Source organism: Bufo bufo, chromosome 11 (genome assembly GCF_905171765.1).
Source record: "Bufo bufo chromosome 11, aBufBuf1.1, whole genome shotgun sequence".
Taxonomy (NCBI): Eukaryota; Metazoa; Chordata; class Amphibia; order Anura; family Bufonidae; genus Bufo; species Bufo bufo.
Genome location: NC_053399.1, coordinates 22817540 through 22841275, shown reverse-complemented (window position 1 = coordinate 22841275; position 23736 = coordinate 22817540). Strand labels below are relative to the sequence as shown.

At 47.9% G+C, this 23736-nt stretch overlaps 2 protein-coding genes across 2 annotated transcripts in view; one reads left to right on the top strand and one right to left on the bottom strand.

Annotated features, from left to right (window-relative positions):
• Positions 1 to 3236: 3236 nt before the first annotated feature.
• On the bottom strand, positions 3237 to 15583 carry LOC120981920 (cytochrome c oxidase assembly factor 8). The gene is made up of 5 exons (XM_040411714.1): positions 15332 to 15583; positions 10237 to 10434; positions 6470 to 6533; positions 5546 to 5636; positions 3237 to 3333 (listed from the first exon to the last, which is right to left on the bottom strand). Exons 1-5 carry the CDS (start codon positions 15440 to 15442, stop codon positions 3246 to 3248), a joined length of 552 nt encoding a protein of 183 aa, XP_040267648.1. The 5' UTR covers positions 15443 to 15583; the 3' UTR covers positions 3237 to 3245.
• Positions 15555 to 23736, top strand: part of BAG5 (BAG cochaperone 5) — a 23924-nt gene continuing 15742 nt past the window's right edge. The window contains exon 1 of the mRNA XM_040411712.1: positions 15555 to 15702. The gene's annotated coding sequence lies outside the window, so the exon portion shown is untranslated. The remainder of the gene's footprint in view (positions 15703 to 23736) is intronic.

Genomic DNA, 23736 nt, shown 5'->3' with positions numbered 1-23736 from the left:
TAAACCAATTCTGGCCCTGATCAGCCAGTTTCGCAACGCTGCCTTGTAGAGCTCCGTCCAAATAATAAAACTTACAAGTGCTCATAAGTGATGTTCTTCTCTTTGTAGGCCTCACGTCCATGGCTGTATGGGTCCATCCTCTAACTCCACGTGCCAGACATTTTAGACATTTTTGGCGGTACGTGCCATTGCCATGCAATTTCATACAAATATTCTGTCCTGGAAATGATCCTTGTAGGAGAGAATACATTTCATCAAGGCGGTACCACAGGCCAACTGGCTGCAATACGGACCTATAGGCCAGATTCAGATGAGCGAGTTCGATGCCAGAAACATGCTGCGGGTGGGAGCACGATTTCCCGTTCTGACCTCTCATCCTCCGATAGGATCGCACGGCATGGCTGTGTGTTCCTGCCAGACCGCGAATCTACTGAATTGTTCTGACATAATGCAATCAGCGTCCTTCAGTAGATGTAGATCTGTCAGGGACACACAGCATTATAAATCATTATAATGCTGTGCGATACTGTCAGAGGAGCAGAGGTCATAACGGGAAATCAAACTGCCACACGCAGAGTGTTTCACGGATTGAACCCGCTCGTCTGAAACTAGCCATAGGGACTTTGTTTACCGCCATACAGGGCCCAAACATGTCATGGCTGTGTGCATGGACTTTGAGTCTGCACAATATTTATCTTGGCAGAACAGCACTCTGTGCTCCAGAGCAGTCCTTCTTCCCAGCTGTAAACTAGGTCAAGAGATTGGGTGCAGAATCTCTAAAGGGGACCGGTCAGATATTTTCCCTATAAAGCCACCACGCCATTATAGACGACATGCCTATATTTCCTCTGTATAGTTGGAAATGCAGCACAACCTATAAAATCAAGTCAAGAGACATCTGGATGTTGCCTCTGAAGGAAGAGTCAAGCAGTTTGGTTCAAAGGCATATCCTTAAAGGGGTTGTGTCACTTCAGCAAGTGGCACGTATCATGTAGAGAAAGTTAATACAAGCCACTTACTAATGTATTGTTATTATCCATATTACTTCCTTCCCTCCTGGCCGGATTCATTTTTCCATAACATTATACACTGCTTGTTTCCATGGTTATGACCACCCTGCAATCCATCAGCGGTGGCCGTGCTAGCACGCTCTAGGAAAAAGTGCCAGCCTCTCTGGAGGCCAAGACCACGGGAGTGCTCATAGGCTGGTGCTTTTTCCTATAGTGTGCAAGCACGACCACCGCTGCTGGATTGCAGGGTGGTCGTAACCATGGAAACGAGCGGTGTATAATGTGATAGAAAAATGAATCCAGCCAGCAAAGGAAGCAATATGGATAATAACATAACATTAGTTAGTGGCTTGTATTAACTTTCTCTACATGATACGTGCCATTTGCTGAAGTGGCACAACCCCTTAAGGCTTGACTGAAGCTCCATAGGCTGTGCCATGTCAGAGGTCACGTGTTGTCAACATGATGTCACCGTTGTAAGAAGAGGCCGGCTGTTGGAGCCAGAGTGTCAGCGTGGAGTGTGTAGGTAGGCACGTGTTGTTCAGTGTCTTCCTGAACCCGGACAATCCCTTTAATCTGTGTAATGAAGAGTCAATGCCACACTGCACTGTGGTATACCTCCAGCACATAGGAGGAGATAACGCAGCATGTGTCTCCAGACCAGACAGTCTGACTCTTCCTCATAGCGGCATGACTCCTGCTTGGTAATTTGCAAACTAGGCAAGCCTTATTAAGGGCTCATGCACACGACCATTGGATGTTTTGCGCTCTGTAAATTGCAGATCCGCAAAACACAGATACCGGCCGTGTGCATTCCGTATTTTGAGGAACGGAACAGCTGGGTCCTAATGGAACAGTCGTATCCTTCTCCATAATACGGACAATATTAGGACATTTTTTTTTGCAGAACGCACATAAGGAACGGAATGCGCACAGAGTCATTTCCATTTTTTTGCGGCACCATTCAAGTGAATGGTTTTGCATATGGGCCGGCAAAAAAACGTAACGGACACAGAAAAAAAAATACATTCCTGTGCATAAGCCCTAAAACGTAGGGTGTGCTGCATCTGCAGTTATATACAGGGGCATCTTTGCAAACACAAGCAGAGGTCATGTATCATGGCATAGTGGTGATTTAGGAGGCTGAAAAGACAGGTTCCCTTTAAAGGGGTAATCCAATTTTTTTTAACGGGATAGGTCATCAGTATCAGCAGGGGTCCTGCAATAGTGCCGCAGCCTTCTCTCAGTTTAGGCTACTTTCACACTCGCGTTTGGTGCGGATCCGTCATGGATCTGCACAAATGCATCCGTTCAGATAATACAACCTTCTGCATCTGTTCAGAACAGATCCGTTTGTATTATCTTTAACATAGCTAAGACGGATCAGTCTTGAACACCATTGAAAGTCAATGGGGGACGGATCCGTTTTCTATTGTGCCAGATTGTGTCAGTGAAAACGGATCCGTCCCCATTGACTTACATTGTGTGTCAGGACGGATCCGTTTGGCTCAGTTTCGTCAGACGGACACCGCTGCAAGCAGCGTTTTGGTGTCCGCCTCCAAAGCGTAATGGAGGTAGAACGGAGGCTAAACTATTCCTTATCCATTCAGAATGCATTGGGGCAAAACTGGTCCGTTTTGGACTGCTTGTGAGAGCCCTGAACGGATCTCACAAACGGAAACCAAAACGCCAGTGTGAAAGTGGCCTTACTAAGCACCGCGCTGTACATTGTATAGCAGCTGTGCTTGGTATCGCAGATGATAGGTCATCAGTAAAAATATCTTGGAAAACCCCTTTAAGTTATGCCTAACCCCACCTGCATACAACTACCCCTGAAAATAGCACCTACCCTGCTCTCTTCACCAATCTCTCTGACGCCGCATGCATCAAGCCTAGGTGTGTTGCTCCCACATAGCAGTGCATGGCCAAGGAGCTACCAATGCAAACGCCTCCTCTTTGCATTTCCATACATTTCTATGGAGTGAGCAATCTAGAAGAGAACAGCTATAAAATATGGCGATTTTTAAATTAAAAAGTATAGCATTCTAATAGTGCATGCAAAGGCAGCTAAAGAAAAGGTACCTGGATATGCTGAACACAATGATTTTGGAAAATCTTTGAGATGCAACATAAAATTGCTCTTCAAACAAATAAAAGAATACCAATAAATCCCTGTATTTTTTTTACATTACGATTGTTTTTAATAAAAATCTTTTTTTTTTTTTCCAGTGTAGTCTATCTCCAGCCAATCTTCTTCAACGCTCTCTGTAATGCGACTTGCCCCATGAGAAATGTGATGGTAAAATTCCTCTTGTACCATTCTCTGAAAGACACAGGCAATATAATAGAAGATTCACTTAGTGTATATACTGCACGGACAGTACACAGTACACCCGCCTCAATATACAGCATTGATTGGTGTTGTATAAATTATGTAATAGCTCCTTCGCTGCCAAAAGTCTTCAAGACGGTAATGTCCTCCATAAAATCCCTATAAATACATGGTCAATAGAATCTAAATATACGTAACCCATCGATGTATGGCAAAAAGATAACCTGCTCGATTTGTGATTGCTGCTGGTATTCACATATAAGAAGCAATCATACTAAGGAATCATTAGATGGGATTATGGGTTACAAACGGGTATGCTTACCACATAGGATGGCCCCTACATATGCCAGCACTTTTTCCCCCCCCTTAAAATACCCCTCCATTCCGGCGCTGTGTCCCCCACTGTTTTTGGCGCCTGATATGTTAATTTAGAGTAGCGGTACAGGGAGGAGGAGACGGCCTAGTTTCTCTCCGCTGCAATTGGACCAGCTACAGCCAGGGAGAAGGAGACGCCCATTGAGAAACCCGGCCGTCTCCCCCTCTCTGTACCGCTACTCTAAATTAACATAGCAGGCGCCAACAGCAGCAGGGGACACAGCGCCGGAATAGAGGGGTATTTTAGGAAGGAAAAAAAAGTGCTGGCATCTGTAGGGGCCATCCTATTTGGTAAGCATACCAGTTTGTAACCCATAATCCCATGAAAGGTCCTCTTTAAGGTCCATAGCAGAGGTTTGGGACTCATCTGTGTCATAGACAAATGGAAAAAGGAACCAGCGCCGGATTCCAAGATTCTCTGGGTAACTTCATCGTCTATTCCAAAACTTCTTCATACAGACAATGGATAGTTTTGGGAATTTATCCAAAGAATCTTGGAGTCCGGCGCTGCTTCTTTTCTCCATTGGGGTAAGAGACATATGTGTCCCAAACCTCTGCTCTGCAATTATCTGACGTCCGGCATCCTGGAGAGCATCTGCAACCTGCTGCCATCCTGACTCCGTCTTTGGACTATATTCGTATATAGTGGTTGTGACTGTTCAATACCAGTAAACTTGAGAGCAATACCTATAACTACACCAGTGCTATTATTCCTGATCCTACTGTATTATGCTATGTGGCACTTGGCGTGTATTTTTATATTTGTTTCCGCACCTCATGAAGGCCCAGGGAGACAATAAAAAGATTGTTTTATATAGAGAAACAATATTAACAGGGGTGTTAACGAAGGCTCATAGCTACAGTGGACTAATACAAAGATAATTATGAGTTCTGGAACAAAGGAGATTCAGGGTAGATGTTGTCTGGCACAAAGGAGAACCAGGGTAAGAGTGGTCTGGCACAGAACAATGTAAAGGGCTCCAGCAGCACAGCCTAGTATCACAATAATGCGAATCCCGGTACCGAATCGATACTGGCACAAAAGTATCGATTTGGTATCGAAATTTCGATACTCGATGCAACCCTATCTGGCACACAGCAGTGGTAAGGTAGGAGTGGTCTGGCGCACAGCATGGCTAGGGTAGGAGTGCTCTGGCGCACAGCATGGCTAGGGTACGAGTGGTCTGGCGCACAGCAGTGTTAGGGTACGAGTGGTCTGGCGCACAGCAGTGTTAGGGTACGAGTGGTCTGGCGCACAGCAGTGTTAGGGTACGAGTGGTCTGGCGCACAGCAGTGTTAGGGTACGAGTGGTCTGGCGCACAGCATGGCTAGGGTACGAGTGGTCTGGCGCACAGCATGGCTAGGGTACGAGTGGTCTGGCGCACAGCAGTGTTAGGGTAGGAGTGGTCTGGCGCACAGCAGTGTTAGGGTAGGAGTGGTCTGGCGCACAGCAGTGTTAGGGTAGGAGTGGTCTGGCGCACAGCAGTGTTAGGGTAGGAGTGGTCTGGCGCACAGCAGTGTTAGGGTAGGAGTGGTCTGGCGCACAGCAGTGTTAGGGTAGGAGTGGTCTGGCGCACAGCAGTGTTAGGGTAGGAGTGGTCTGGCGCACAGCAGTGTTAGGGTAGGAGTGGTCTGGCGCACAGCAGTGTTAGGGTAGGAGTGGTCTGGCGCAAAGCAGTGTTAGGGTAGGAGTGGTCTGTGCTGAGGAGAGAGGATGCAACCACGGGACCACAATGCATGGCATCCACCCGGCCAGCTGATGGACATCCCATTATATACTGTAACCTGTGTACCGTAAGTCTATGGTGGGGTCAAGGGATACAGGTACCTGTTATACTGAGCATGTTTTGAAAAGTTCTTGCCCAGGAAATTCTTATAAAAATCCGCCATCACTTCTGCATCCAATGTCCTTTTACGTCCTGTGAAGGGCAGAGAGGATTTTTGGCAAGGGCTCATTCGTAGCATGCATTATAAGACAGCAATGTGAGAACAGTTATCACAATATACCGACCTTATGATCTACATAAACATATTGCTGTCACCTTGAATCATCAGCCGACCAGCGGCTCTACAGATATTGCAAAACTACAACTCCCAGCATGCTAAGTGTTATAGACTTGTCACAGCTGGGGAGCTGCCAATTCGAGATTTACCATCTAATCATATTTGTGATGCTGCATGTGTGTCTACCATTTGAGTCGGCCAGTGGTTCAACATTCGCACTGCCGCTCCATTCAGGCTCTATGGGACTGTTGAGCAATGTATTCCGGATCCCTCCGACAGTGCCACAGACTTTGTACTGGAGGGGCGGTGTTCAGGCTCAATCATCACACCATTGCAACTGAGGACACAGGAGCGCTGTGCTGATGACTGGTGAGGAGTTACCTTGCATCTATAACCATATACCCTATTAGGGCAGGGATGGGACCCCGCTGGATCCACGTCTCCCCCCAAAGGCAGCCCACATCCAAGGAACGGTCAGGCCGGACAGACCACAGATTGTCAACTTGTCAGGGTACAGTTTATTTGGGCATTGATGATACTAGATCAGGGATGCCCAACCTGCGGCCCTCCAGCTGTTGCAAAACTACAACTCCCAGCATGCCTGGACAACCTTTAGCTATTAGGGCATGTTGGGAGTTGTAGTTTTGCAACAGCTGGAGAGACGCAGGTTGAGCATCCCTGTACTAGATGAATCAGAATCCCAAAGCAATGGGAGGATAAAGGACAGTACATGTGTAGGAGGTCTCACCTTCTTCATCTCTCTGCCCCAAACCCAAGGCACGAAGTTTTAAGATGATAAATTCTTCTTTTTCCTAAAAATAAAGAAACACATTCAATAATGTGGATGAGAGGACGGCAGTACAGACCCGGATTCGTTATAGAAGGTGAACAAAGCTGCCCATGAGATTGGTGAGTGATGGATTGTGGGAGGATAAGACACAGCAACAAATATCAAATATTAAAAATATAAAATAAAGCAATAGTAAAATGAAAACATTATTTAACGCTATCCGTAGGAAAGGTAATCAACATCTGATCAGTGGGGGAGTCGATAACAGTCCCCCACCGCCAATCCGCTCTTTGAAGAGGCTGCGGCACTCAGGGTCATCAATATTAAACACTTGGAAAACCCCTTTAATAAACCATCTTCAAGTAATTCTGCATCTCAACCTATGGAAGTTACTATGGCTATTAACCGCTTAAAGGGGTTTTTCAGCTTTGCGCACTTTTTTAAATTTCGAACAGAGGCTGCTGTACCTGCTTACAAAACTATCCATACCTGCTCCTCTTTAGAGATCTTTGGCCAGTTACGGATGGAGAGGTTGACGTGCGCCGCTGCAGCCAATGACCGGCCTCAGCAGTGGTGTCCACAAGCAGCACTTCTCCGCTGGATAATGCGCCGCTTCAGTACACATCACTGCTCAAGCCAGTCATTAGTGGTGTAGTGGTGCATGAACCCAACCATCCGTAAGTTTACAGGTTGGGGACTGGGCGACCGCAGAAGGGAGCCGGAGTGGAGAGGCAGGGAGCAGGCGAGTATGATTGTTTAATAGTTACAGCTGCCTGGGCTTGAAGCTGGACAACCCCTTTAAAAGGGTAATCCCATCTAAGACAATGGGGGCATATCGCACCGATGGATCGCTGAAAGTTGTGGAGGGCCAACTGCCGAAAATAGCCGAGCGTCAGCCCTATAGAAATCATTGTGAACGCTCATTCCCGACAATCTGCCCATCTAAATGCGCTGCCAATCACCTGATGAACGAGCGAAACTCTCGCTCATCCGGTGATCCTGTCGCTCGGGCAGGCACCACTGATCATAGTTTCTGTTCAGCAGATCGTACTGTCTAAACAGCGAATCTGCTGCCCAGAAACAATGGTTTCCTCAGACTGTGAAGGAGATTGCTGCATGTAAATGCAACGGTCTCCTTCACTGAACACGCAGCCGACTGTTGGGAAGGAACGCTTCCTTCTCGACAATCTGCTGTAACATAGTGCGATGTAAACCTACCTTAAAGGGGTTATCCAAAGTCTAAAAGATCCCCCCCCCCCCCAATGCCCGGACCCCTTGTATACAATAGGCTTACCTGCTCCCCAGCACCCACATCATTACAGATCCCCGCACGGCCGCCGCTACATCTCCAGTGCCTCCCTAGCATCTAGCTAATGTATACGAGGGGCCCGGACATTGGGGGTGGGGGTGGGTCTTTTAAACTTCGGATAACCCCTTTAAGTCAGCACCAAAACGACACCGTTCCATTCATTCAGTCATTCCACTAAACATGCTAGTGGAGAACAGCGGATCAGCAGGAGTGCAGGGTGTCGTAAGCCCTCCAATTAGACACTGATGGACTATCCTCAGGATACAGGGCTGCCCATAATTATTCATACCCCTGGCAAATTTTGACTTAAAGTTACTGTTATTCAACCAGCAAGTAATAAGGCACACAAAAGCTCGCTTGGTCTTTGCAAAAGCTCATCTGGACAAAGAAGAAGACTTCTGGTCTTCTGTGTTATGGTCAGATGAAACAAAAATTTTATTGTTTGGTCACAATTAGGGCTGCACGATATGGGAATTTTGTGCGATTGCGATTAGTCCCCTAAAAATTGCGATAACGATATGCGATGCGATATTTTAAGGGAATTGTGCTAGAGGTCTATTTGCTTGGATTTTCCCATTTGAGCCGCTGACGCGGCTGGGTATGACGCCGTTATGGGGGATCTGTGGAGGACACCGTTATGGGGGATCTGTGGGGGACACCGTTATGGGGGGATCTGTGGAGGACACTGTTATGTGGGGGATCTGTGGAGGACACCGTTATGGGGGGGGATCTGTGGAGGACACCGTTATGGGGGGGATCTGTGGAGGACACCGTTATGGGGGGGATCTGTGGAGGACACCGTTATGGGGGGGATCTGTGGAGGACACCGTTATGGGGGATCTGTGGAGGACACCGTTATGGGGGATCTGTGGAGGACACCGTTATGGGGGATCTGTGGAGGACACCGTTATGGGGGATCTGTGGAGGACACTGTTATGGGGGATCTGTGGATGGCACTGTTATGGGGGATCTGTGGATGGCACTGTTATAGGGGATGTGTGCTATGACACATAGGGCCATGAGGGGGGCCAGCATAACACACACATATAGCATCTTATGCTGGTCCCCCTCATGGCCAAATGTGTCCCCTCATGTGTCCTAAACCGCGCACATAACTGGATTTGTGTGTAAAGTATTTTACTACTGTCTGAAACAAGCTCTCTCCTATTGATAAAATGGCCAGCCTCTGTACTCACTTTCACTATGAATGCACGGTAGCGAGCGGGCCGGCCGGTGCGTGACTGACGTCACTGTCACTCTCCTCCCACTTAATTCAGGAAGCAGGAGGGTGACTAAGTGACGTCAGTCACGCACCGGCCGGCTCGCGCGCTGCAGTGCATTCATAGTGAAAGTGAGTACAGAGGCTGGCCATTTTATCAATAGGGGCCCCTTCATATATAATCGCGGCATTTTCAGGTCGGCCAAATCGCCATATCGCATTTGGCGATTATCGCAATTCGATTATTTTTTCGATATATCGTGCAGCCCAAGTCACAATGATGTTTTCTTCATTTGGCGTAAAAAAGGAGAAGCCTTCAACCCAAAGAACACCATCCCCACTGTCAAACATGGTGGTGGGAACCTAATGCTTTGGGGGGTGTTTTTCAGCCAAAGGACCAGGGAACCTAATCACAGTAAACGGCACCATGAAAAAGAGCAATACATGAGGATTCTCAACGACAACATCAGGCAGTCTGCAGAGAAACTTGGCCTTGGGCACCAGTGGACATTTCAGCATGACAATGACCCAAAACACACAGCAAAAGTGGAGAAGAAATGGTTAGCAGACAACAACATGAACGTTTTGGAGAGGCCCAGACAGAGTCCAGACTTGAATCCAATTGAGAATCTGTGGAGGGAGCTAAAGATCAGGGTGATGGCAAGAAGACCCTCCAACCTGAAAGATTTGGAGCTCATTGCTAAAGATGAATGGGCAAAAATACCTGTGGAGACATGCAAAAAGCTGGTCTGCAATTATAGGAAGCATTTGATTGCTGTAATAGCCAATAAAGGCTTTTCTATTCATTATTGAGAAGGGTATGAATAATTTTGGACTGGACACTTTTTGCTCAAATGTAAATAAAAGCTGAGAAATGTTTTTTCCCCCACAATATGCTTCTTTTACATCGCCTTATTATCTTTTGGGAGACACCGATGTCATCTCCCGTCAAAAAATTACTTGCTGGTTGAATAAAAGTAACTTTAAGTCAAAATTTGCCAGGGGTATGAATAATTATGGGCAGCAGTGTAGGTCATCACTTGAACTAGTCCTGCAGTCAGTACAGCGTGGATATGGCCTATGCTGGCGACACAGCACTACAAACATGGGCAAACCGCATGTCACCATGAATTCCATGTAGAATGCCAACCTATGGTCTGCCCTTTAATACCAACGTTTCCCAAAGTGGATTTTTACCCTAATGAAAGTCAGATTCTGATTTGCCCAGAACTTTTGATTCCAATCTTGTGTTTCCTGGCGCAATTCCCGGAGTTTTCTTTCCAAAGGAGACTCATCTGCTGGGACAAAGTATTTTATTGGTCGAATATTGGAATATCTATCGGGGGGACCAATCCAGTCATATTTGGAGTCTACAGGTGGGCAGAAGCTGATGGCCTAAAAAGAAAAGAAAAAATACACATAAACTGTCTGAAGATGCAAAAACTTGCAAAGCACTGTTAAGACTGGAAAACACAGCATTCAGGGCTCCAGATGGCGACCAAAATGGTCGCCAATGCGACTTAGAATTGCAAAATGGCGACAGGACTTTGTAGTCTTTTCGCCATTTGCGCCTCGACCCTCTGCTGTTCTTTGACGTGTATAATCGTCTGCTACTGCTACTAGGTGCTCCATGACGAGTATACACATCATGGCATTACAGACAGTGATCTCAGCTTACCGGCCTGGGACCAATGAGGGCGGTCCCGGGCCGGCGATCGCTCTGATTGGCTAGTCTGTACAGACTAGCCAATCACAGGATCCTAATGCCGGCTGAAAGGTCAGTGACTGTGGGGGATCAGAACCTTATTAAATATGTAGGTAGATACTGTATATATATATATATATATTTGTTTTATTACTCCCCACATCTCCTGATGTGTACTATTTCAGGATGGCCGAGCGGGCGTGCAACGCCCCCCCCCCCCCCCCCCCCCCCCTTTTCAGGATGGCCGGAGTGGTTAGCAGAGTGTCAGCATACAGCTGACACTCTGCTTAAAAAGGGCGACATCGGTGCTGGCACCGATGTCAGCCGTTTAACCCCTTCCATGCCGCGGTCCAAAGGAACCGCTGCATGAAAAGGGTTAACAGGGAGCTCCCTCCCTCCCATCCCCATCGGGCTGCGGCGGCGGCGTCCCGATGGTTACCACGGCAACCAAACGGCTTCACAGGCTTCCGGCTTGCCATGGTATAGCTAAGGGTACTTTCACACTAGCGTTTTTCTTTTCCGGCATTGAGTTCCGTCCTAGGGGCTCAATACCGGAAAAGAACTGATCAGGCATATCCCCATGCATTCTGAATGGAGAGCAATCCGTTCAGGATATCTTCAGTTCAGTCTTTTTGATGTTTTAGGACTGAGATAATACCGCAGCATGCTGCAGTTTTCTCTCCGGCCAGAAAAACTGAACACTTGCCGGAATGCCGGATGCGGCATTAATTTACATGTATTAGTGCAGGATCCGGCATTAAAAATATTGCAGACCTTTAAAAATGTGAAAAAAAATAGGAACGGATCAGTTTGTCTGTATGACAAACGGACAGACGGATCCGTTCTTGCAATGCATTTGTGAGACGGATCCGCATCCGTCTACAAATGCTGTCCGTTTGCATGCAGATTGCCGGATCACTCTGCCGTAAAATGAGCCCCTACATGAGAATCGCCCAAAAAAATTAAAAAATTTGGCCTTCAGAAAATGGAGACACAAAAACGTTTTTTTGTTTTTGTTTTCAAAAATGCTTTTATTGTGTTAAAGTGAAATAAATTTTAAAAAGTAGACATAATAGGTATTGCCACGTCCGCAACAACCAGCTCTATTAAAATATCACATGACCTAACCCCTCAGGTGAACACAAAAAAAAAAAAGGCCAAAAAAGCCATTTTTTTCACCTTACATCACAAAAAGTGCAATACCAAAAAGTCATATGTACCCCAAAATAGTACCAATGAAACCGTCACTTCATCCCACAAAAAATAACACCCTACCTAAGAGAATCGCCCAATGAATAAAAAAAATATGGTTTTCAGAATATGGAGACACAAAAATGTTTATTTATTTATTTCAAAAATGCTTTTATTGTGTAAAACCAAAATAAAAATAGACATATTAGTAATCGCTGCATCCGTAACGACCTACCAGCTTATTTTTTTTCTTATTTTTATTGTAACACTACAGTAGCCATGTGGGTGAGAGTAGGTGGGGGTTTTAATGGAGGAACAGTGAGGGGGTGTAATGAAGTACGGTGAGACTCAAGATTGATGGGGCTAGAAGAACTAATCAAAAAGGAGAGACAAATGGGCAACTACACAAGGTAAGGCTACTTTCACGCTAGCGGCAGGACGGATCCGACAGGCTGTTCACCCTGTCGGATCCGTCCTGCCGCCGCTCCGTCCCCATTGACTATAATGGGGACGGGGGCGGAGCTCAGCGCAGCACGGCAAAAGGCAGCCGGACTAAAAGTACTGCATGTCCAACTTTTTTATCCGGCGGCCTCTCGCCGTGCGCTGCCGTGCTGCGCCGGAGCTCCGGCGGCACAGCGAAATAGCGGCAGGACGGATCCGACAGGGTGAACAGCCTGTCAGATCCGTCCTGCCACTAGTGTGAAAGTAGCCTAAGACATGTCTTTTTATATTTTTTTTATTATACCGTAATTATATGCATTTAAAATTTGGCAACTAAAAATTAAATTTGGCTCCTAAATTTTTCAGTTTAGGAGCCAATGGTTCCTCGATATATTTTTTTTGTATGGAGCACTATATTTTGGGTGCCCTCACCTCTTACTTTTCGATAACTTTTTGATGTTTTACAATGGGTCTTATCAGGTCCATCTGTCGCAATAAACAAATTGCACCATATAAAGTGTTTCATAAAAGTCTATAGCAACAATGCCCCCTGCTGGACAAGGCATGCTATAGCATTTGGGGGGAAAAAACTGAATTTCATCAATTGTGTCAAACGTGTATTGTGAACGGAATTCTGCTTTAAAGGGGTTTTCCGGTATTTTCATATTGATTGGTAATCGCCCGCTGTGCCCCCCCGTTCTGGTTTCCCATCTGGTATGTTAATTCATACTATAAGGGACAGGGAGAAGGAGACACCCATTGAGAAAAGCTGCCATCTCCTCTTCCCTGTACCGATGGTTTGAATTTACATGCCAAGCGGGAAACCAATATGGGAGGCACAGTGAGCGAACAAAGCAGGGCACAGGAAGCATAGTAAGCGCTGTAACATGCCATCAGTATGCCCTACCCTGCCAGCTATTTATATGATAATGTCTGGACCGGTGAAAGGACCTCTTTAAGGGAACGCTTGGCAAAATCCGTTTGAGTGACCTGCAAGACTACTTTCACACCTGCGCTTTTGCTGGATCCGTCAAGTTATGAACAGATCCGGTTGTAATAACCAAGATGGATCCGTCTCTAAAACTATTGTAAGTCAATGGGCGCTGGATTCATTTTCTTTTGTGTCCGAGAAAACGGATCCGGCATCATTGACTTACATTGTGTTTCATGCTGGATTCGTCTTGCTCCACATCCCAGGACGCGCACAAAAAAACGCTGCTTGCAGCCCTTATGTGTGCGTCATGGGAACGCAACAAAACGGAACGCATTCTGGTGCTCTCCGTTCCATTCAGTTACGTTTTCTCCCCATTGACAATGAATGGGGACAAAACTGAAGCTGACCCTATGACGGATCTCAATACCGGAAAGGAAAACGCAGATGTGAATGTAGCCTCAGTCTGTCGGAAATGTTGATGTCGATTTCACTCAATCAAAAACGTCTCTACAATCCGCGCCTCAGGTCAGTTTACGTTGCAGATTTTTTTGTGGCGCTGTAATACACGCAGCGTCGGACTGAGAACTAAAACTGGCCCCGGGTCATCGGTTTAGTCTGAATGACAAAGGGTGGACAACAGAAGAAGCCGGGGCCAACAATACCGTAGAGCAGAACAAAATACCGCCCCAGCAGAACCAGACACCACAGTGCGTCAAAAAATACCGCCCCAGCAGAACAAGACACCACAGCGCGTCATAAAATACCGCCCCAGCAGAACCAGACACCACAGTGCGTCATAAAATACCGCCCCAGCAGAACCAGACACCACAGTGCGTCATAAAATACCGCCCCAGCAGAACCAGACACCACAGTGCGTCATAAATTACCGCCCCAGCAGAACCAGACACCACAGCGCGTCATAAAATACCGCCCCAGCAGAACCAGACACCACAGCTCGTCATAAAATACCGCCCCAGCAGAACCAGACACCACAGTGCGTCATAAATTACCGCCCCAGCAGAACCAGACACCACAGTGCGTCATAAAATACCGACGCAGCAGAACCAGACACCACAGCGCGTCATAAAATACCGCCCCAGCAGAACCAGACACCACAGCGCGTCATAAAATACCGCCCCAGCAGAACCAGACACCACAGTGCGTCATAAAATACCGCCCCAGCAGAACCAGACACCACAGCGCGTCATAAAATACCGCCCCAGCAGAACCAGACACCACAGCGCGTCATAAAATACCGCCCCAGCAGAACCAGACACCACAGCGCGTCATAAAATACCGCCCCAGCAGAACCAGACACCACAGTGCGTCATAAAATACCGCCCCAGCAGAACCAGATACCACAGTGCGTCATAAAATACCGCCCCAGCAGAACAAGACACCACAGCGCGTCATAAAATACCGCCCCAGCAGAACCAGACACCACAGTGCGTCATAAAATACCGCCCCAGCAGAACCAGACACCACAGCGCGTCATAAAATACCGCCCCAGCAGAACCAGACACCACAGCGCGTCATAAAATACCGCCCCAGCAGAACCAGACACCACAGTGCGTCATAAAATACCGCCCCAGCAGAACCAGACACCACAGCGCATCATAAAATACCGCCCCAGCAGAACCAGACACCACAGCGCATCATAAAATACCGCCCCAGCAGAACCAGACACCACAGCGCATCATAAAATACCGCCCCAGCAGAACCAGACACCACAGCGCATCATAAAATACCGCCCCAGCAGAACCAGACACCACAGTGCGTCATTAAAAAAATGTAAAATAAATGGCTGTGTGCACCGGTAGAGGGAACGTGGATTTTAAGGGCAATTAATACTTTTTGTTGTTGGGTGCTCTGCCCGCTCTGTGGGCACTGCGGTCCAGCCCTGGCATCACAGCAATGACCCCCTCACATATGATCTGTAGACTGCAGTGGTCGCAAAGCATTCTGGGAGCTAAGCGCAACCTTAGAGGACAAGCATGACGCAGGCGCTCTGATGACGTCACCTTGGCGGCGCCCGCTCTAGTGTCTGAGCTTTCGGAGTGCCGAGTGCGGGAGGAGAGCAGCCGTACGGGGCGAGGGCGAAGACGGGTCAACCGAGCGCAGGACGCCGCCATTACCCCCTTCAAAGATGGCGGCGCCGGTCGTTCCCTGGCGCAGCTTTACGGCAGGACGTCACTTCCGCCATCGCCATGGCAACGTAGGAGTGCTTTGACGGCATCTTCCAGTGAGACGACTGGGCCATAGTGACCCGTCACTAACCCGGGGCCCACTGTGTGGGAACTCCGAGAGCCCGAAGAGGGGCGTGGCAGAGCCTGCAGCTTGGAAGAGCCGCGCTGACCAGGCCCCCTCCTCCCCCCCGCGCCTGGGGCCACAGGTTAGTCAGCTGCCATGTTGTCACCTGCCTGTCATTGCCTTGTGGTCAGGACCTGATTCTGCCCAATTTCATGGAGTGTCACCAGGATGGAGAGGATTGTGTGCCCGCTGTGGGCAGTCAGGCCGTAGCCCACCCTGACATTGTGCCATGTGGGGTATATCCAGTCGCCCCAGTGCAGATATCCGTCGCTATCATATACGCAGCGATTATCGTTAAGAAGGGTCCGTTTTAGATGAATAATTAGTAATGATAATTATTAACGTAGTTATATGACCGACAATTGGCGCTCAACCCCTTGTGCCAGGCTCTGCCCTCTACCACGCTTTCCTGGAGAGGCCGCAATGTGCAACATATTTTGCTTCTGTCCCTTGTAGCACCTGTATTCCTATAGGATTGTAGGATTGTACCGCCATGCGCTGCCCACATAGTGATATACAGCGGGTATCCATTACCGTACACAGTGCCCAAAGACATGGCGCTTACCACACTGCTCGGAGTACCATACTGTGCCCAGCTACTGACTGTACACACACAGGTGCCCACATGGTCATACAACACCTACACTATATGCCTATTGCAGAATAATGGCCGCCAGGTCCACCAGCTGGAGGGGGACAGGTTCCACACGTGTGCGCTCTGGATCCACTTGGCCCATAGGTAAGGTCCACATGGCATCTCCATGTACTGGTTGGTTCGCTTGCACATACAGGTGCCAGGGCTTCTAGGACCCAGATATATAACCCCCCCCCCCCCCCCCCCAATGGGGCCCATTTACTGTACTGTCTGCACCTGTTTTTAGGCAGAAAAATGCTTAGACTGCCTTGTTTCTTTAGTCTTAATTACTACTGAGGATGTGCCTCTTTTGGTAGCATTTGCGCCTTGTTCGCCTATTTTTTATTTATTTTTTTAGACTAATTCAGAAGTTTTCTAACCTTTGTGCCTATTTTCCAACCTATTTAAGTAGGTGCGACTTATTTTGTGCCTGATTTAGGCTACTTTCACATCAGCTTTTTATTTTTGTCGGGTTTTGAGATCCGACACAGCAACATCTGTTGCTTCTCAGTCTCACTGAAGTCCGTCACGGAGCTGCTCTGACGGCTCGATCTGTAGCCTTTACCTCTGAGGAAAGCGGACCTTCCATGTTTTTTTTTTAAATTCTAGATAGATACATTTCCTTGCAGGGTCCCCCCCCCCCCCCCCCCCTTTAGGGTCCATTCACACGTCCATAGTGTATTGCGGATCCGCGGGCCGACACCCCTATAGAAATGCCTATTCTTGTCCACTATTGTCTATAAGCCCGTGTAAAGGAGCCTTAAATGAGTGTTTATGAGCTGTCAGGACACTAGAGATGAGGGCTACAGATCGAGCCAGCAGAGCAGTTCTCTAAAGGAGTTCATTGGTAAGGAGGAGAAACAGTCTGCATAGGCAGTGAAACTGAAAGCTATAGAAGACAAACTGTTGAACATTTTTAATAAAGACCAACAGGAAAAATCATTTTTAGCCCAAGAAAGTAGAATTCAATATTTTTAAAAATTCCCCCAAAGGTGTCCATAACCATTTAAGGGGTTTTACTGGACTAGAATATTGATGACCAATCCTCTGGATAGGTGATTAAATCGGTTATCCAAAGTATAAAACATGCCCCCCAATGGTAACCGATCGGAGCCCCAGCATTACACTGCTGGGACTCTGATCGGAACTGCCCACTGCCACCAATGATGGGGGGGGGGGGGGAGGGGGACCCTGTGGCCACTGCCACCAATGATTAAAACTGGGGAGGGAGGGGGGTGGGTTTGAGTTACCAGAGGGGGCTGATAAGAGGGAGAGGCTGGGGGGCTGATCAGAGGCTGGGGGGGGGGGGGGGGGGGCACATGAGAGGCTGGGGGGCACATGAGAGGCTGGCTGCCATGCCCAGCTCCCTGCTGTTGTGTGCACAAAGCACAGGGCAGCAGGGAGAGTGTAAAGCCCTATTCACCCTGATAGAGCTCTATTAGGGTGAATATGACAAAGGTTCTAGCCCTTAAGGAGGCTAATAGTTATTAAATAAAAAGTTTAAAAAAAAAAAGTTTAAACACCCCGCCCCAATATAGAAAACAATATATTGCGATATATATCGCATATGCTTAAAATTATATCGCAATATAGATTTTAGGCCATATTGCCCACCCCTACTTTGAATAACCCCTTTAATATCTGATCAGTGGAGGTCCAATTCCCGACACACTGCCGATTAGCTGTTTGAAGAGGCCATGTCACTGTGGTGAGTGAGGCTGCAGCACTCGCCGCCATGGCCTCTTCAAACAAGCTGATCAGTGGCAGTGCTGGCTGTTGGACCCCCCAACAATCTGATAATGATTACCTATCCCGCGGATAGGACTTCAGTATTCTACTCTGGAAAAACACCTTTAAAGGGGTTCTCCAGGAATGATTTAAAGTAGCCACCAGCAACCTGTCCTAGAATGTAAGCATGCGCAGAGAGATGAAAGCGCCCGGCTGAGTGCGGGAGCCGGAGACTGGATCGCGCAGTGACAAGGAGCGCACCGTGCATGATGCGCGAGACTTGCACGATCCCAGCCTCACAGCAGGATGTCAATCACAGTGGAGGGAGGACGGGTAAGGGGCGAGCTTAGCTTGACTTGAAGCAAGAAGGCCGCTGACTCTGAGGATAGCGAAAACACAGATTAAAACTGCGATTTTATAAAGTATACAACAACCAGTGGAGGAATGAAAAACATGATTAGGAACACACTGGGGGCAACTGTAAGGTAATGATGTCGGTTTAAAATGTGTTTTGGAGGTGACAGGTTCCCTTTGAGTTTTGGCCCTGGTTTTTATCTGGGTTGGGAGTTTGACCAACCCAGCCTAACGTTATCAATACTCTTTCAGTTATTCCTGTGGAGATAGATAACACTTGGTACAACATGTTAGTGACACTACATGGCAGTACATTGCTGGCCATCTGAAAGGCTTCTTCCCGAAAAGCAATGTAACCACATACACTTCTTTCAAATTTATTTTTATTAGATAAGATAAGGAATGCTACATTTCCGACCCCAGTACGCAGTACCAGGGTTCGGTGTATAAAGTAACATAATGCAAGACAAACGGGTACAGCACATATCGTGTCATACAGTTTCCAGGAGTTAGTATAGTATAAAGTGCCATATCTTTATTACATATAAACTGAAATGTTGAATGTATAGAACAGTATTAAGGAATAATGAGACAGGCGGGAGGGGGTACATATCAAAACTGACTATATACAGTCAGGTCCATAAATATTGGGACATGGACACAATTCTAACATTTTTGGCTCTATACACCACCACAATGGATTTGAAATGAAACGAACAAGATGTGCTTTACCTGCAGACTGTCAGCTTTAATTTGAGGGTATTTACATCCAAATCAGGTGAACGGTGTAGGAATTACAACAGTTTGCATATGTGCCTCCCACTTGTTAAGGCACCAAAAGTAATGGGACGATTGGCTTCTCTGCTGTTCCATGGCCAGGTGTGTGTTATTCCCTCATTATCCCAATTACAATGAGCAGATAAAAGGTCCAGAGTTCATTTCAAGTCTGCTATTTGCATTTGGAATCTGTTGCTGTCAACTCTCAAGATGAGATCCAAAGAGCTGTCACTATCAGTGAAGCAAGCCATCATTAGGCTGAAAAAACACAACAAACCCGGCAGGTGGTAGCAAAAACATTAGGCCTGGCCAAAACAACTGTTTGGAACATTCTTAAAAAGAAGGAACGCATCGGTGAGCTCAGCAACACCAAAAGACCCGGAAGACCACGGAAAACAACTGTGGTGGATGACCGAAGAATTCTTTCCCTGGTGAAGAAAACACTTTTCACAACAGTTAACCAGATCAAGGACAATCTCCAGGAGGTAGGTGTATGTGTGTGAAAGTCAACAATCAAGACAAGACTTCACCAGAGTGAATACAGAGGGTTCACCACAAGATGTAAACCATTGGTGAGCCTCAAAAACAGGAAGGCCAGATTAGAGTTTGCCAAACGACATCTAAAAAAGCCTTCACAGTTCTGGAACAACATCCTATGGACAGATGAGACCAAGATCAACTTGTACCAGAGTGATGGGAAGAGAAGAGTATGGAGAAGGAAAGGAACTGCTCATGATCCTAAGCATACCACCTCATCAGTGAAGCATGGTGGTGGTAGTGTCATGGCGTGGACATGTCTGGCTGCCAATGGAACTGGTTCTCTTGTATTTATTGATGATGTGACTGCTGACAAAATCAGTAAGATGAATTCTGAAGTGTTTCGGGCAATATTGTCTGCTCATATTCAGCCAAATGCTTCAGAACTCATTGGACGGCGCTTCACAGTGCAGATGGACAATGACCCAAAGCATACTGCAAAAGAAGTGGGGGAAAGAAGTGGAATGTTATGCAATGGCCAAGTCAATCATCTGACCTGAATCCGATTGAGCATGCATTTCACTTGCTGAAGACAAAACTGAAGGGAAAATGCCCCAAGAACCAGCAGGAACTGAAGACAGTTGCAGTAGAGGCCTGGCAGAGCATCACCAGGGATGAAATCCAGCGTCTGGTGATGTCTATGCGTTCCAGACTTCAGGCTGTAATTGACTGAAAAGGATTTGCAACCAAGTTTTAAAAAGTGATAGTTTGATTTATGATTATTCTGTCCCATTACTTTTGGTCCCATAACAAGTGGGAGGCACGTATGCAAACTGTAATTCCTACACCGTTTACCTGATTTGGATGTAAATACCCTCAAATTAAAGCTGACAGTCTGCAGTTAAAGAACATCTTGTTCATTTCATTTCAAATCCATTGTGGTGGTGTATAGAGCCAAAAATGTTAGAATTGTGTTGATGTCCCAATATTTATGGACCTGACTGTAGGTCAGTAATTTTCAGCTTCTGTTCGTGACAAAAAGACCTGTAGCTGAGGAGTCTTTAGTGGAGCCAATTTATTCCACTTTTGCATTATCATAATGATCTCAATCAAAATGTCACGGAACCATGAACCAGACGTACAACAAGAGATAAGTGAAAATAAGAAGGCTTTATTGAAAATAAAGCTGTAAAGCAAAAGTCCAAACGGATGGTGAAACCGAGCAGAGTCTTTGCGAAGCCAGAGGTCAGGAACCAGAAGGGTAGTCAGACGAAGCCAGGATCAGGAACCAGCAGGGTAGTCAGACGAAGCCAGGATCAGGAACCAGCAGGGTAGTCAGACGAAGCCAGGATCAGGAACCAGCAGGGTAGTCAGACGAAGCCAGGATCAGGAACCAGAAGCAGCAGCAGTCTTAGAAGCATGTGAACACAAGAGGACCAAGCAAGGAACTAAAGCCACAGACCTCCTATATATATGAGCTAGGCATCCAGCTCCTCCCAGGGGAAGGAGGAGCCGCAGGGTGGAAGGCTACAAGAAACCCAGAAACCAAGATGGCCGCCAGCACATGTCAAACGAAGGAGAGCAGCAAGCAGGTAAGACCATGACAGTACCTCCCCCTCAAGGGCCCCTCCTCCGCGGAGCACAAAACGGTTTCTGAGGGAAGCGTGCGTGGAAGGCTCGGAGCAAGGCAGGAGCATGGACATCTGCGGAGGGAACCCAGGAACGCTCCTCTGGACCATAACCACGCCAATGGACCAAAAACTGCAACCGACCGCGGACCAGGCGTGAGTCCAGGATATTTCTCACCTCATATTCCTCACGATTGCCCACTTGGACCGGACGAGGCCGAGGAACCGAGGAAGTGAAACGATTACACACCAGTGGCTTCAACAGGGAGACATGAAACACGTTGGAGATCCGCATGCCAGGAGGAAGCGCAAGGGCATAGGCTACCGGGTTTACCCTGCGAAGCACTCGGAAGGGACCAACAAAGCGAGGCGCCAGCTTGGGAGTGGGCACTCGAAGGTTGAGGTTGCGGGTGGACTAGAGTTGTTGCGATACCAAATTTTTGATTCGGTTTCGATACCATGAAAAAGTATTGCGATACTCGATACCATTCGATACCACGCGAAAAAAATAAACAAAAAAAGCCACGTGCATTCCTCATTTTCAAAAATGGCGAATCGCGCAGTTTTTATTTTATTTTTTCTGTTCCGGCATTCACCACCTAGATTTTTTTTTTATATTTTAATAGTTTGGACTTTTCTGACGTGGCGATGTAATATGTTTATTTATATATTTTATATGTGAAATTGGGAAAAGGGGGGTGATTTATACTTCATATTTTAGTGTTTTTTTTTCACTTTTTATTTAATAACTATTTCCCCCCTTAGGGGCTAGAACCTGGGATCTTTCATCCCTTTTCCTATTCACCCTGATAGATCTCTATCAGGGTGAATAGGACTCCACACTGTCCCTGCTGCTCTGTGCTTTGTGCACACAGCATCAGGGATGTTACCATGGCAACCAGGGCTTCTGTAACCGATCGGAGCCCCAGGCTTACACAGCTGGGGCTCCGATCAGAAGCTGCCACTGCACCACCAATGAGGGGGAGTGGAGAGGTCCCTGTGGCCACTGCCACCAATGATTTTAATACTGGAGGGTTGAGAGGGGCCGGCGCACTGTGCCACCAATGATTTTAATGGGATGGGGGGATTGAGGGGGGGGCACACTGCACCACCAATGATTTTAATGGGATGGGGGGATTGAGGGGGGGGGGGCACACTGCACCACCAATGATTTTACCCCTTTATACAGGAGGCGGGTACTAGCAGATCAGCGGCAGTTAACTGCCGCTGATCGCAGCTCCCTGTCAGGGGCAGGGTGCCGGCAATGCGATTCTGCTGCCGGCACCCGCCTCCTGTATGTGTTAAAGACTGACTACTGTATATGAGTCCAGACTTTCACTATTAGGCCACACAGAGCGGCGCCCAGCGATGTCTCAGCACTCACCATTTAGTCCTGGGCGCCGCCGCTCCGTTCGCCCGCAGTGCCCCATTACTGTCTCCTCTCCTGCTCCACATGCTGCTGATTACTATCGGAGCGATGGGAGGAGACATCAGCTTCACTAGTGGGCGTTCCTTCTCCCTGGCTGTAGCGCTGTCCAATCGCAGCGCAGGGAAAAGGAACGCCCACTAGTGAAGCTGATGTCTCCTCCCATCGCTCCGATAGTAATCCTATCATTGGTGGCGCAGTGCGCCCGCCCCTCCTCCGCCCCTCTCTTCTCATTGCCGCCCCTCCTCCACCCCCTCTCTTCTCATTGCCGCCCCTCCTCCACCCCCTCTCTTCTCATTGCCGCCCCTCCTCCGCCCCTCTCTTCTCATTGCCGCCCCTCCTCCGCCCCTCTCTTCTCATTGCCGCCCCTCCTCCGCCCCTCTCTTCTCATTGCCGCCCCTCCTCCGCCCCTCTCTTCTCATTGCCGCCCCTCCTCCGCCCCTCTCTTCTCATTGGTGGCAGCGGCAGCAGCACAGGGGGAGGGAGGACAGCTTCCTTCTCCCCTTTGCTGCTGAGAGAGAACATGAGCGCGCCGATAGCAGCGCGCTCATGTTCAGAGATACTAGACTGCGCAGAAGCGCAGCCCAGTATCGAAAAAACGGAAATCCCGGTATCGTATCGATACCGGGACAAAAGTATCGATTGGGTATCGAAATTTCGATACCCGCAACAACCCTAGGGTGGACAACCATACACGGTCTCCGACCTGGTAGGAAGGAGCAGGCGCTCGTCTGCGATCAGCCTGGAGTCTCTGGCGCTGCGCAGAGACCTCAAGGGACTTCTGGATCTGTACCCAAGAAGCACGTAGGACGGAAAGGTGATCCTCCACAGCCGGAATATCCTGGGGAGAGAATACCTCCGGTAACACGGCAGGTTGGAACCCATAATTGGCCATGAAGGGAGACGTCCCAGAGGAAGAGTTCACCGCCGTGTTCCTGGCAAACTCAGCCCAAGGCAGGAGGTCAACCCAATTGTCTTGGTGATCGGAGACATAGCAACGAAGGAATTGCTCCAAGGCCTGATTGGATCGTTCTGCGGCCCCATTGGACTGAGGGTGGTAGGCCGAGGAGAAGGAGAGATGAATCCCCAACT

Coding starts and splice junctions, on each gene's coding strand:
- LOC120981920 (XM_040411714.1), bottom strand. CDS start 15,442: ATGGCGGCGTCCTGCGCTCGGTTGACCCGTCTTCGCCCTCGCCCCGTA. Junction 10,435..15,331: donor CTAGAGCGGGCGCCGCCAAG/GTGACGTCATCA, acceptor TTTTCTTTTTAG/GCCATCAGCTTCTGCCCACC. Junction 3,334..5,545: donor AAACATGCTCAGTATAACAG/GTACCTGTATCC, acceptor TGTGTCTTTCAG/AGAATGGTACAAGAGGAATT.